The sequence below is a fragment of the Arachis ipaensis genome, chromosome B1 (genome assembly GCF_059453495.1).
Source record: "Arachis ipaensis isolate K30076 ecotype BB chromosome B1, ASM5945349v1, whole genome shotgun sequence".
Taxonomy (NCBI): domain Eukaryota; kingdom Viridiplantae; phylum Streptophyta; class Magnoliopsida; order Fabales; family Fabaceae; genus Arachis; species Arachis ipaensis.
Window position 1 is genome coordinate 150,567,147 of NC_142436.1, and position 15,178 is coordinate 150,582,324.

General features: G+C 33.0%; 2 protein-coding genes across 3 annotated transcripts; both read left to right on the forward strand.

Annotated features, from left to right (window-relative positions):
* Nucleotides 1-7,053: 7,053 nt before the first annotated feature.
* On the forward strand, nt 7,054-11,945 carry CER3 (Fatty acid hydroxylase superfamily). Of its 2 annotated transcripts, XM_088502258.1 has the most exons (12): nt 7,054-7,305; nt 7,698-7,893; nt 7,991-8,220; nt 8,328-8,563; nt 8,638-8,857; nt 9,636-9,763; nt 9,920-10,176; nt 10,256-10,363; nt 10,623-10,829; nt 10,912-11,022; nt 11,271-11,444; nt 11,536-11,945. In XM_088502258.1, the coding sequence occupies exons 2-12, from the start codon at nt 7,834-7,836 to the stop codon at nt 11,698-11,700; spliced, it is 1,896 nt and encodes a 631-aa protein (XP_088358384.1). In that variant the 5' UTR covers nt 7,054-7,305; nt 7,698-7,833; the 3' UTR covers nt 11,701-11,945. The 2 variants fall into 2 exon arrangements, with proteins under 2 accessions (XP_088358384.1, XP_016200676.1); XM_016345190.3 differs by lacking the exon at nt 7,054-7,305 and having other exon boundaries at nt 7,514-7,893.
* Nucleotides 11,946-12,530: 585 nt separating this feature from the next.
* Nucleotides 12,531-13,880, forward strand: LOC107620394 (uncharacterized). The gene is made up of 4 exons (XM_016322562.3): nt 12,531-12,857; nt 12,931-13,047; nt 13,127-13,270; nt 13,620-13,880. The coding sequence occupies exons 1-4, from the start codon at nt 12,659-12,661 to the stop codon at nt 13,658-13,660; spliced, it is 501 nt and encodes a 166-aa protein (XP_016178048.1). The 5' UTR covers nt 12,531-12,658; the 3' UTR covers nt 13,661-13,880.
* The last annotated feature ends 1,298 nt before the right edge of the window (nt 13,881-15,178 follow it).

Below are 15,178 nucleotides of genomic sequence, written 5' to 3' on the forward strand. Positions count from 1 at the left end.
TGTTTTATTTTTTTTTTAAATTATTGTAATAAAAGGCTAAATATTGTACATATTTTAAAGGATACCTAGTTGAATTGTTTAAAGAATTAAGTTTCAAAGTGGTCTCTAAAGTTATATTCAAGTCTTAAAGTACTTTTTGAAGTTAATAGTTATTCAATTTTATCCTTAAACTTGCGCTCCAAGACTTATACTAGTCCCTAGGACGGTTTCCGTTCATCAAAACCTTGAAAACGACATCATTTTATATTTATAAAAAAAAAACCTCCCCATTCCCTTTTCCTTTCCCTTCTCCTTTCCCAACTCGAGGTTCTTCTCCTTCTCCTTTTTCTTTTCCTAGAAGTTCTTTTCCTTCCTCTCTCCCTTTTTCTTTTCCTTCTCCTTCCCCCTTTTCCAACCTGCGACCCTTCTCCTTCTCCTTCTCTCACAGCAACAAAGATGAATAAAAATCAGAACTTAAAAAGCACGGTAACAGATCTAACCCCCCAAAAAAACATAACAACAAAAAAACATTTGCGAATTTGATGAAAAAGATTTCATCTTGACTTCAATGAACAAGAATCTGGTGTAGTCAAACTACTGTCTCTGCATCTTTTTTTTTGTAGTCGATCACTGTTTTTGCATCTTTTTTTTTTTGGTGAGCTCGGAGAGAGAGGTTAGGGGAACGTGTTGTATGAGTGATGATGAGGACGAAGGAAAGAGGCAGGCCAGTGGCGCAGGATGGTGGTAGCGGTGGCTGGTCTTGTGCGAAGGAGAGGAGAAAAACAAGGAGAAGAAGAATAGGAGGAGGAGGGAAGAAGAAGGGATCGTGGGGTGGTCTCTGGGATTGCTAGCGGTTGGCGGCTGGCGGTTGATGGCTTGGGAAGGAACGACAGAAGGAGAAGCTGCAGCGGTCTACGTTCAATAGCGACGCTAGGGAGGTGGCAGCCGGCAGCAAACTTGTGGATAAAAGGAGCTAGTTTCGGTGGTCCTGCGAGAATAGAGAAGCCAAGGAATATAGAATAAGGAGGAAAGAAGAAAAAGAGGAAGGGGAAGGGGGAGGCTCTGTTTTTTTTTTGTTTTTTTTTATATAAAACGACGTCGTTTTAGTGTTCCGATGAAGGGAAAGTGTCTTAAGGACTATCTAGTATAAATTCTGGAGTGCAAGTTCAAGGATGAAATTGGGTAATTATTAATTTTAGAGACCACTTTAAAGCTCAAGTGTAACTTCAGGGACCACTTTGAGACTTAACTCATATTTTAAATAGATTTAGGCATCTCGGCTGGTAAATACTAAATAGAGGTGGCAATGAGACAGACAGAGGGGAGTTGTTGCCCTATCCGATTCTGCTCCACCCTACAATTACCCGCATCGAACTCACTCCATTTTTACCTACAGGTAGTAAAAAGTTAAACCATAATCCACTCCTGCGGATACCCGTGCCCACCTTTATCCATCTCCTATAATTATTAAAATCACAAATAAAATTAAATTTTAAAATTTATATTATTATATAATTATCATTATATAATAACATAAATTAAAATAAAAATTTAAATATGATACAATATTATTAATTATTTTATTAATTATTATATATATTATACCGAGATGGGTAGGAACGGATTTAACCTAAACCCGACTCCATTCTATTCTGCCCAAAAATTTACTCCGTTAAAAAATTGTTCTAGTGCAAAATAAATAATTAACCACTCCGTATGAATAGAGATAAAATCGGTATCCACAAATTTAAATATTATTGCTATCTCTACAGTTAAACTATTTCACACCCTTAATTATCTTATTAGTTGAAAACATGAGATCATGTTTTATATATTATATGAAACAATGATCACGTAGGTAAACTATTTCACACTCTTAATTATCTTATTAATTGAATACATGAGATCATGTTTTAAATATTATATGAAACAATGATGACGCAGTCGGCTAATATTTATCGTCAAACTCATACAAACACCAATAATTTCAAATACTTATCATACATAATAAATTTTAAAAAAAATATAAATAAAAAATTTTTAATCAATTAACTTTAAACAATTATAATTAATAATTATTAATTTTATATTTTAAATAATTATCAATTGATAATTACCTGATTGATTATTGATTACCTAATAAAATTAATAAATAAATAATATATAATACGCCAGTACGGTCAAACGGAAGATAGCAGCGGATCGTGGTAATCGCCATTAATCTATATTTTCTTCAGCGATCTTAATCCTATTTTTGTGTTACCACTTGCCAAATAAAAGGAAGGATTTTGATACATATATCTTATTATTATTGTTAAGCATTTTGTTATTGAAAGATTTTCAAGTGTATCGTCATACTGGTGTATCAGTGATTTTTAACCGTTGATCTTAATTATATATATTTTTTATAATTAAGATCGACGGTTAAAAATAACTGAAACATCGGTACGACGGTATACTTGAAAATTTTTCTTCGTTATTATGTATAATGATACGGCCGTTACAAATCCAATGTCATAATTCGGCATTATATACAATAACTCGGCATACTTTACGTTATAACTCGGCGTTATACGTTACAATCAGACTTGATATGATCGTTATTTACAAGCTATAACTCGGCGTCATCCGTTATAGCTCGTCCATTTATGAGCTATAACTCGACTAGATAAATGCTTCTATCATAACCGACGATCAAACGGCACACAACTCGGATACGTTATCCACCATTTTTAAGACCGACCTTAATGCCAAAAGCGTAACAGACGAAAGGTCCATCATATAAAGCAAGGTAAAGTATTTTCTTCAGTAAGTTCGAATAATACAGAATACTGACTTAAGCTTCGGAGTGCCTTTGCAGGTACACTCCCCCTGTTTCTTGCTCAAAGCTCTATGCGATTGGATATCCTCTTGGAGTAAAGCTCGGATTACCACAAAGCTCAAAGGTCGGCACCAAAAATAACAATTCAGCGTCGATTCCCAGAGACCGAGCTCTCCCTCCAAGTATCCATACAAGAACATATAACACTAAGCTTAATAAAGTACAGACATATAGATTGTATAATTCTTAGAATCAAAACGAATATGCGAGTCGTTTTTTCGTGATTGATTGAATGGAGCTGAGCACGGTCCCCATTAGTTCTTGCAAGCTCTATACACTTTGCATGCATGTCAGTATCTATAATCGATATAGACGATAACACAACCAAATATTGGGGACAAACATCGTACCAAACGGGTTATATATTGTGCGTTTTTATTTAGGATTTTAGAACAAAGAATATATTTATTGGACAAGTCATTATTTTTGGCCTAAGACAAAAATAGCTCAAATTATATTAAGTTTAAATAAGATATGACATTCTTCTTCCTTTTCTATTCTACCCCATGTTTCTTTTATTTTCTTCTAGGATTTAATGACTCGCCATTAGAAGATCATTATGTTAGTTTAAGAATATTTCCAGAGATTTAATAGATTTAGAAAGATACGATAAACTGTACATATTTTTCATTTCTTTTCTCTCTATATATACATGTAATTACTGTTCATTCAAGTAATAATTAAGGAAGATTCACACAATACAAACTTCCTATTCTAATGTCACTCTCCAAAATATTTGTATATATATATACATGGATTCATATAGTTTATTTGGTTTTCGAAAAATTAATAAGGAAACAAAAATAGTTTTGTTATTGAAAATTAATTTTATTTCTAATAAAATAAAAATTGTTCGTTATGAAGATAATAAAGATAGAAAATAAAAGTTTTAATATTTTACAAAAAAAATTGTAATAAAGTAATTTATTTTATGTGTCATTATATATGAATAAGTTTTTCTAACTTTTGTTTTTCGCTACATAATGTACGGACACTGCTACTATGGATACAGGATATGGGATACGTGGATACGCGAATTTAAAATTCTTATAAAATACGGAGACACGGCATATATATAAAATATTTTTTAGATAAATTATAATAATATTTTAATATTTTATTAATGTTAAAATATAAATTAATTTTTTTAATTATTTTTAGTGTCTTTTTTTAATTATATAAAAGAAAAATTTAGGGGGCAGTAACTTTTATATTTTCTGGTCAGCACTTAACCATCAAAACAAAAGTGAGTGATCTTTCACTATTAAATGTAATCTCACACCATTAAAAATACTATTGATGGCCAATTAATGGTTACAAAACACTAAAATTGTTAGCCCCTTAGCATTCCTCTTATATAAAATATTTAAACTAACTTTTTTTAATAATTAATAATATATATTATTTCTAAATTTATTTTAAAAATATATATTAAAAATAAATTTGAACACGCTAATACCTAATTATATTTAGGTATACATAAATGTATCTAAAATTTTTTTTATATTTTATTAAAACACACTTAAATACAAAAAATATGCGTATCAAATAAATATTGATGAATATTTTATCTAAAATATATCTAATACACTGATATGACAAATCAAAAAATGTGAGTGCTTCATATATTTGACTTTCACTAAACAAACAAAAACAAACACATGTAATCATGTTCATTTGTCAAACAGATATAGACATCAGCTAATTAAAAATAGCCTATATATATACCTACCTAACTAGCTAGCCAGCTAAGATCAAAGTGATGGTTGTAAGTAATGTTCATATCGATCAGTTCAAATTATGATTCAAGAGCATAGAGCTGAATACTCTTCAGTCTTCTCCGACTTCTGAGATTTGTAGATCAATTAAAAGTTATAGGTGGCAAAACAAGCATTAATTTGTTTTATATGCATAATATTTTGACTTGGAATGCGTCTATATATTGTAGTATGCAGTGCAATAAGTCGTGGTATATGTGTTGTATGTGGACCCAAGCACCCACCAGTTCCTTTTTTTTTTTTGGTCATCCAAGCACCCATTCTCTGATTTTTTGTTTTCATCTTGTATCTGGGCTATGAAACCCTACATGTTTCCCAGGCCTAAAATGACGGAAGAAACTTTATTCATATCTCTCTTCAGGCTTTGTCTTTAATGGTTTAGAGGAAATATTTCCTTTCACGGATTAGTCCTTAGCTTGTTGGATTGGGGGATATCGTGGACAACTAAAAAAGAATATTCTTCGGCTCTCTATTTAAAATATGATTTATAAAAATTCATAAATTATAATTTGAATAAAAATTAATTTGTAATATAATAAAAATTCATGTATAATTATCTTTAAATGAAGTTAATAATAAAAAATTATTAAATAATTTAATATATTTAATTAAATTATTATTTAACAATTTTTAATTATTAATTATTTTTATATAAAAATAATTTCATGAGTTTTTTATATTTTATCTAACTTTTACTTATAGGACATTAAAATCTTTTAAATAATTTACTCCATTAAAGAAGCTGTCCTCCTTCAATTCATATGTCAGGCCCCCAAAATAAATGAGCATTGTCATAGATACCGTTAAATGTCAAAGTGACGTATATTTATATATATTGAAACTCTAAAATGATAGCTATACAAAAAAAAAAAAAACTATAATTAAAAATACAGTTATTAATTCATAAGTAAACAAAGCACTATAAAACATTAAAACCCGAACACTTTTAGTATTCTAATAATTTAAAAGCGAATGATTTCAACTGAAAACAAAAAGGGTTAGGAAAAAGTAAAAAACACCACGAAAGATCAATGTAATAATAATGAAAATCAATGAAGAGTTGGATTAGGAAGCTGAAGTCATCACAAATTCACAACACACCCCACATGTAGAGTTTGATGATCATATTATTCATACTACCACATCATTCAATGAAGAGTCTCATATATATATATTTAAACTGAATTGATTAAATAACATTCCTGCTGCTACGTCACTCATTCATAATGGCAATATAATGTTGCGTGCATACATAAATGATAAAATTCAATATATCCCTAACTTGCTTGTTGATTAGTATTAATTAGGCGGCTCCAAAAGTCCAAATAAATGTGTAAATGTGTAAAGAACTCCTACCACACTTTCTGGTTTCATTAGTTAGAAGAAAAAGGCAGATCAGAAACCACCACCATTATTATTTGTACGTTGCTACGATGCACGGACACTGACATTGACATGGACACGGGACACGACACGATACGGAACAAATCGACACGCGAATTTTAAAATCTTACATGATACGGGGACACGCATACATATAAAATATAAAGTATTTTTTAGATAAACCGTAATGATATTTTAATAAATAATAATATATACTATATCTAAATTTATTTTAAAAATATATATTAAGAATAAGACCGGATACGTTAACACGTGATGGTATTTAGGTGTGTCCAAGTGTATCTAAAGAAGAATTTTTTTATTTTTATTGAGACACATTTTGGACACAACAGAGACACGCGTGTCGGACGAATATCGGTGAGTATCGTGTCTGAAATGTGTCCGATAAACAGACACAGCAACTCAGCAAAGCGTCCGTGCGTACTTTATAGGAACGTTGCAATTTCTTTGAATAATCCTTCTCCACCCAACTCACTCATACATATCTTTTTCAGTTTTGATCAAATCCCATTAATTTTCTATTCCTACTTGCCAGAGAAAGGCCCAATTTTACTGCACAAAACTCATAATCTAGTAATACATATAACTTACCACTATCAATGCCATAATTGTGTTGTTCAATCTACAGTACAAGTTTAATGAATATTATTGTCCTTTCTTTCAAAGAACATATATGCTCGTATAATAGTGAATATTGTACTATTGTATCCAGTAACACAAGGTCACATTTTAGTTTAGATAAAATTATAAAACATTACTAAGTTTAGACCTTGAAAATTAGGCTCTTAATTTATCTTCACTAATGAAATGTATGTACTATATCAGGCAAAGCCGTATACTTAGTAATTAATTATCAAAATAAATGATCTTTCTAAGCAACATTGCTACGAAGAAGACGTATGATAATTATGCACTACTAACTATTATTGAAAACCACATATTGAACAGACCCCTAACCTACCCTTATGAATAATAATACTACTAATACTATGAGATTGGAGAGAGAGAATTAAACACTATTACTGTCTCATCTTCCAACCATATGGTGCATTAACTTCTCTCCAGCTGTGCCAAGAACGCGTGGATTAGTGATTAGTGAACCACTAATACTGTATCCTGTCATGTATGAACTAATCAATAATCATACTTATAATAATTAATACAAGTGCAACTAACTGGCTACTAGCAGCTAGCAAGAATCTCTGGTTCAAATTATGTTCTGGGATTAATGGACATACACTAGTGGTATTATTAACATGCATGGCAAGTGTAATACATATATATACCTCTTTATTTTATGAATTCTTTCTTATTTTTAATGATAATATAGAATTAAGAAATTGGTATGAATGATGAGAAAGAGACATGTATGAGGAGGGGGCCAGGGCCCAGGGGGCATTGAACTAACTTGATACACACATACACTAGTTTCATCTGCCTTTATAAATAGGTGATGTAGGAATAAATGCTTCTAGTTGTAGCTCAAACGTGGTGATTGTAAGAGATCCCCAATTGAAACAAAAAACAATTTGGTTCTTTGCAGAAACAAATTAAACCTCTTCAGCTCTCTAACACTTTGGTGTTCCCTTCTTTTTTGTTTTCTTTCCTTCTTCTCTGATACTATCATTATTGTTTGTTTTTGGGATCTTTTCCAGTTTCTGCTCGTTGGCTGCCATAGTTTTTTGGGGCTCTATTGAGCTTTAGGAGAATACAGAAAGAAAAGAAAGATACCATACATACATTTAACAAGGTTTGTAAATATCTTAAACTAGCAGAACCTAGTGCAGTGAAATGGGTAGTACTAGTGCTCCTTTATCAAGCTGGCCATGGGAGAATTTTGGATTATTCAAGGTATATTATATTATATATATATATATTTATGTGATGCATCTGTTATGTATATAGAATAAGTCTAACTACTTGTGTGTTTTCAATTTCATAAATATAGTATGTGTTATATGGTCCATTGGTGGGGAAGGTTGTGTATGAATGGTTGAATGGGGTGGAATTCTACTCCATGATCAGCTGCTGGAGCCTTCACTTGATCATACTATGGATTCTAAGAGGAGGAGTTCATGTTCTGTGGAGTTCTTATAGTCATATGCTTTTTCTCAATCGAAATCGAAGGATCCTTCAACAAGGTGTGGATTTCAAGCAGATTGATCTAGAATGGGACTGGTACATATATATACAATCATTATTGTTGCTACACACTACTACTTAAACATTTATTGATGATAAAAGTTATTAGTGTTTGTGTTTGTGTTTTCCTAATTGTGGAATAGGGACAACTTCTTGATTCTTCAAGCACTAGTTGGGTCCATGGCTTGCTATGTGTTTCCATTTCTTCAAGATCTTCCATTATGGAATATGAAAGGTGTTGTTGCTGCTATGATTCTGCACGTGGGAGTCTCAGAGCCACTTTACTATTGGATGCATAGAAAGTTTCATGAACATCACTTTCTTTTCACTCATTACCATTCACTTCATCATTCTTCTCCTGTTCCGGGGCCATTTACTGGTGAGAAAATTAACTCATTAATAATTATTAAACAAGTGCAAATAAATAATCTTGGAATAATGATGATGATGCAGCTGGAAATGCAACACTATTGGAGCACCTTGTTTTGACGGTGGTGATAGGAATCCCTGTTTTAGGGGCATCCATAATGGGATATGGATCAGCAAGCTTGGTGTATGGTTATGTTTTGACTTTTGACTTTCTGAGGTGCTTGGGTCATTGCAATGTTGAAGTGGTCCCACATGAGACTTTTGAAAGGTTTCCTCTCCTTAGATACTTGATTTTCACACCAACGTAAGTCATTCTTAACACAAGTAACAATTAAATAATAATTTATCCAAGATACAAAAACCAAAGTACATGTAGATATCTCACTGCCATCGCATTGATTTATGTCTGTTGTTTTGGTGATACAAAAGAAATGCATTTACTGCATGCATGGCCAAAACATTAAAGAGATGTGAACATGCATACTAGAATAGGTGTTGCTTTATGGTACAGTTGGAGGTTGGGACTTGGGATTTTAATTTGGGTCAGAATTTAACACAAATTAATTAAGACCTGTGATGAGAAGGAAAGAAAATGATGGATTGGCAATAATCAATAAAGATCAGTAAAGTATGGATAACATGTCAATTTAGGACTTAGGATTTCAACTTAGTTTCTTTTATTTTATCATTTTAATCTTTTTGTTAACATCAAATTATTGTTGTAAATATATATCTTTCTTGCAGGTTTTGGGACATGACTATTAAATTATGTGTTTCCAATGTATTAAATATTTGACATATATATAACACTAAATTACTTTTTCACCTGAAGTTTATTTAGATTTGTGAGACTTACATATAAATATCTATTGTTGTTTTTTCTTCAGTTCCCTTTTCTGTTATTGTTGGATGTTTCAACTACCAGGGCAGTGGCATTAAGAAATGGAGATAAACGTGTGTGCATGTAGTGGTCCAGAAATAAGTCCAATACATATTATTCGAAGCAAAACTTGTTTTTTCCAACCATCATTTACCCCATAGTTATTTATATACATTCATTTAATTTACATGTTCTGATGCAGATACCATAGCCTGCACCACACTGATAAGAACACCAATTTCTGCCTCTTCATGCCCCTCTTTGATGCACTAGGCAATACCCTTCACTCCAATTCATGGCAATTACACAAAAGATTAAGCTCAGGTTCAGGTAATAATATAATAATTAAGTTCTTAATGACTTTCATGCAAATAAACAATTCAGGAGGAGGGGAGTAATACTTTCTCACTTTGACTTCAGTGTTAGATGTTAGATAGCTACTCAATATAAATGCATGCATTATCTAACTATCTTTTTTAAATGCAGGGAACAATTGTAGGGTACCGGATTTTGTTTTCTTGGCCCACATAGTTGATGTGAGTTCTTGTATGCACATTCAGTTCTATCTTCGATCCTTTGCTTCGTTGCCATACAGAACAAGATTCTTCTTGGTCCCAAGTTGGCCATTCGCCTTGTTAGTTTTGCTAGCAATGTGGGTTTGGTCCAAAACCTTTGTAGTTTCCTTCTACTACCACAGAGATCGCTTGCACCAAACATGGGTTGTACCTAGATGTGGCTTCATGGTTAGTGTGTGTGTCCTCATCATCATTTTATTTTGTTGAAAACTAATAATAACTAAATGCATTTTCTTCGTTTTAATAGTATTTCATACCCTATGCTACTGAGGGAATCAATAAGCAGATTGAGGAAGCAATCCTGAGGGCAGATAGGATTGGGGTCAAGGTCATTAGCCTTGCTGCATTGAATAAGGTTTGGCCTACCTAACTAACTTATAAATTAGTTGAAAGGAACGTGCATGATTGATTATAAATAACTGATGTTTAATAACTTGTATGGGCATAGTTGTTGAGGGTCTTAACTCTTAATGCTCTTCTTGTTGTGTGGTAGATATCACATAAATAAAATTAAATTGCCTCATAGGTTTTTCACTTTTTTGCAACATAAATAAATTAGAAATGCCAGGCATCAACTGCTATATGTAATTGATTAATTATTAATTATAACACAGAATGAATCACTAAATGGCGGTGGAAAGCTTTTCGTGGATAAGCATCGAAAGCTAAGAGTTCGAGTTGTTCATGGAAACACATTAACTGCTGCTGTGATCCTCCACGAAATTCCACAGCATGTGGATGAGGTGTTCCTCACTGGAGCCACTTCCAAGCTTGGAAGAGCAATCGCACTCTACCTTTGCCGAAAGAAAGTCAGAGTTCTCGTAAGTAGAATAATAATATTCTTGTACTTAAGATTCCATGAATGAAAGAAACTTTGATTTGACTCTATACGTTTGTGTGCAGATGTTGACTCTGTCAACGGATAGATTTCACAAGATTCAAAGGGAAGCACCTCTTGAATATCAAAGTTACCTTGTCCAAGTCACAAAATACCAAGCGGCACAACACTGCAAGGTAATTAATTCATTCTTCTCTCTCTTAATTTGATTATGAAGAATGTTAGGAGCTAGTAATTTTGGTTTTTTATAATCATCTATTGATTATTAATAGTATTTTTAATAGTATGAAATTACATCTAATGATAAAAAATCACTCACTTTTATTTTAATAGTTAAGTGCTGACAAAAAAATACAAAAATTGCTGGTCTTCTAGAATTTTCCTTTGATTATAGAATCTTGAACAATGCAATTTGCAATGACAGACGTGGATTGTTGGCAAGTGGATAACGCCAAGAGAGCAAAGCTGGGCGCCACGTGGCACCCACTTTCATCAATTTGTGGTGCCACCAATCTTGTCGTTTAGAAGAGATTGCACTTACGGTGATCTTGCAGCTATGAGATTACCACAAGACGTGCAAGGCCTAGGCTCCTGTGAGGTACTTACTACTAACATTATTATTATTATTATAATTAATCTTAATTAATGTATAATTTGTTTGTGATGAATGGATGATTTGTTACATGCAGTACACCATGGAAAGGGGAGTAGTGCACGCATGCCATGCAGGAGGAGTGGTGCATAGTCTTGAAGGATGGACTCATCATGAGGTTGGCGCCATTGATGTTCACAGAATCGATCTTGTGTGGGAAGCTGCCCTCAAACATGGACTACGCCCAGTATCATCACTCTAATCATCCATCTCATTTCTTTCTTATTTATCACGTCTTACACCTAAGAGTGGCCATTTAAATGTGATTAATTAAGTCCATTCAAGTAGGACCCCTCTTAATGTATCTTTCTTACGTCATAGCTTACTTTAATATTCCAAACATATTTAAACAATGTTAGACACATATTAACTTTCTCTCAAAGTTTAATTATCAAAATTACGTGCTATAATAATCTTTCTTCTTACATAATATATCTCTGTCTCCTACAGTCCTACTCTATAATTGTATTTTCCGAAATTTTCATTCGAAGTGCGACTACATATCTTTTAAAAATTGTCCATCATTTAGTCTTTAAAAAAAACCTAAAAAATAAGTAACTTTTAATAAAAAATAAATAACTTTCTATAAAAGTGAATATTTAAATTAATTAAATAATATTATTTAAATCAAAAGACCGGCTAAAAATTAAAAATTTAAAAGACAAGTAGTATTTTTCTTTTATGCGGTAGCTATTGTTTTGGTTGATGATGGATATATAGCAGGGAGAAAACAAAATAATTACATTTTTATTTAACAAATATAGTAAGATTCGCAATTTTTGGTCAATGGGTTATAGGTCAAATGATATAGTCTTCTCATATTCACCTAAGAGGTTGCGGATTCGCGTCTCTCTATCCTCGCTAAAAAAATTCGAAATTTTTGTTTTCTTGTTGATAATGGGCCAGGGTCCACAAGCAGAGCCGACCCAACAACAAACACTAAAAAAAAGAAGCGAAATGGGCTTCAGGCCCAGGCCCAATTAACTGGACCAAAACCCTGAATAGAATGAGGTTGCGGCAATTTCTAGAAAGATGACACGTAACAGTAGCGGTTACTGGAAGCCAAACACGTGTGGCGTTGTGAAACTTTGTAAACCGCCATGAACGTAACAAATCGATGATGATTGTTGTTTGGGTTTCTCTGTTTCTAGTTTCGAACGATGCAAAGAAGAATAGTGGAAAAGAGCGGGCAGGTGATGAGGCTGAGGGTTAGAAAGAAGAGGAAAAGTGGGAGCGGAAGAAAAGCGGCGGTTCTGAAGAAGTTAGCGACATACCTGCAGTGCGATACTTTCATGTACGCTCCCCTCGTATCAGATTTTCCCGACCCTGCTCTTCCTCTCTTTCCTTCCCCTGCTAAAGGTTCCTTCTCCATCTCCTTTTATCTTCTCTCATCTTCTCCTGCATCTTTTTATGACGTATTTATTTGATTCAGTGGTTGAACTCAAAAAACCTAGAAAAGAGAAGCAGCGTTTTGTAGATCAACTTGTAGAATACCTCAAATCCGATGTCTATATGTATGCTCCCCTCCTTCGTTCATCTTCAGGTTCAGGTATAAGTGCACGTGCATGCATGATTTGGTGACGGTTGTAGCAGGATCAAGTAATGATTGCATATTGTCCTCATTGCAGGAACTTCACAGCAGTCACCAACAAAGTTCACAAGCGGAAATGTGAATCCTCAAACAGACCTCTCTCAACAGCATCATGCTTCGGTGCAAAATGAAACTATAAAGCACACTTTGTATCAAATGCGTCGCTCCGTTTCTGCCTCAAGTAACCTTCCTTTACTGCATAAAATGCTTACTTTATCACCTTAAATCAATCAAGTAGTACTAGTCATTGTATTGTCAGTCAATAATTGATGAAAGGTAAAAACTCAGGGTAAGTTGACTTCACGTGAAATTGATACCTGAGGGCGTGGGATGAAAATTTAGTGAAATCAGTTGTATCAACTTTACGTGAAGTCACCTGCACGTGAGTTTTCACCTTGATGAAAATGATATACAATTCAAAGCGGGATACCATGTGTATTTATAACATTGCACGAGGAGTTGTGAATATATATGAGTCAAAATTGGTTTTGGAACTCTTGTTTATAACTCTGCTTATGTTTATGCTGCAGGAAATGTATCTGTCAAGTCGCAGCTGAGAACTCATAGTTGATTGAAACTGTTGGACATATAAACACCTATATCTATATTATATGGACAGTTCTTTTAGGTGTACATACATGTAATGAATGTAATCTAGAATTTTACTAGTAACCGTTCTTCTTTTTTATGGAAAAAAGATAATGCCATTGTTTGTATTGTAACTTCATTTTATCAACTTTTCATGTAATGTTGGACTTGTTTCAGACTTGGAGTGGAGTTTTAACTTTTAACTACTTATCTGGTAATTGTAAGCATATGAAGATCGCTTGTTTCTTTTAAACTTATCTTTGGCAACCACGAAATTCTACTGTTCTAGATTACGTTTTTACGAACTTGACATGACCAATGAAAGTTGGATTTGCCTTTTTTCTTATATGCATAATCGGACAAATTTGCAACATGACTCTCTTTCAATATTTAATTTGCATGTGACAATCATAGCTGCTAAAAGATATAAAGCATTTAATTAGGCAACACACCCAGAGAGGTTGTTATCACCAGCTTAGCTGGTATCTAATAATTAGTCCTGATTTCTTTCCACATTTCCTGTGTCTGAATCAATGAAAATGATCAAATTGAGTTGTAGCTTCTAAGTTGAGTAAATAGTGTTGTGATTGTTATTGATATGTCAAAGACTTAACTATTTGAAGATGCTTTATTTACTCTCTGAATTAGGATAAAGTTGATTAGTTTACTGCATTGTGAATTGGTTTTTATTTACTTAAAACTTGGTTGGATTTAAGCATTGAGCATATATGATCTGTGATCATGTATGTAGCACTTTTAGGAGGCAAGTGGTGAAGCTGTCCGTAATATTTGCTATTTTTACGTTTATTGCTGTTGAGATATTTCTGCATAACGTGGGAATCCTCTGTTGTGTCACTCTCATGACAATTATCAATGATATGACAGAGCATTTGCAAAATCCCAAGTAATTAGAAGGCTAATTTGGGGTATAATCATTTCTTGGATTTTCCCAAATCAAAATTTTGAATTCTGATATGGAAATGGAAGTAGTAGTGTTTTCTTTCTGGCCTACTACTCAATGATGTATCCTTGTCCTTCACCTTAGTTGTTAAAACCATTAAATCCTAGCCCCCAGTTTTGACCTAGGAAGTAGTACAGGATAATATATATATACAGCAAGTACTATACCAAGCCGTTTCTTATGGACATTAGTGATTAAATTGGTTAGAGTTACGAAATTGATTGATTGCATATTAGAATAATGATATCTATAAACAATTCCGGTAAGGACTAGATGGAGTTGCATTTGTAGTTGAGGTGAATGAATGTACCAAAAAGAGGCAAACATGATAAATGCAATATGCAATAAAGAAAATTGATTCCAAATTAAGTAGGATTGGTCCTAACTACTCCTAACCTTTTCCTTTTTGTGCTTTGTAGTATTGATGTTAATAAGAATGAAGACGAACATGACCCGGTTCAAAGTCCTTTAATTGATGCCCAATTGACAAAGTTACAGTAAATGATAACAACTTTAATTTGTTATAAGTACAACCCCCGA

What these genes read in the sequence shown, in the direction of transcription:
- LOC107620394 (XM_016322562.3), top strand. Translation starts at nt 12,659, where the DNA reads ATGCAAAGAAGAATAGTGGAAAAGAGCGGGCAGGTGATGAGGCTGAGG. An exon ending in TCGTTCATCTTCAGGTTCAG is followed by an intron (nt 13,048 to 13,126) that starts GTATAAGTGCAC and finishes TCCTCATTGCAG; the next exon opens with GAACTTCACAGCAGTCACCA. An exon ending in TCGCTCCGTTTCTGCCTCAA is followed by an intron (nt 13,271 to 13,619) that starts GTAACCTTCCTT and finishes TTTATGCTGCAG; the next exon opens with GAAATGTATCTGTCAAGTCG.
- CER3 (XM_088502258.1), top strand. Translation starts at nt 7,834, where the DNA reads ATGGGTAGTACTAGTGCTCCTTTATCAAGCTGGCCATGGGAGAATTTT. An exon ending in AAGATTAAGCTCAGGTTCAG is followed by an intron (nt 9,764 to 9,919) that starts GTAATAATATAA and finishes TTTTAAATGCAG; the next exon opens with GGAACAATTGTAGGGTACCG. An exon ending in GAAAGAAAGTCAGAGTTCTC is followed by an intron (nt 10,830 to 10,911) that starts GTAAGTAGAATA and finishes GTTTGTGTGCAG; the next exon opens with ATGTTGACTCTGTCAACGGA.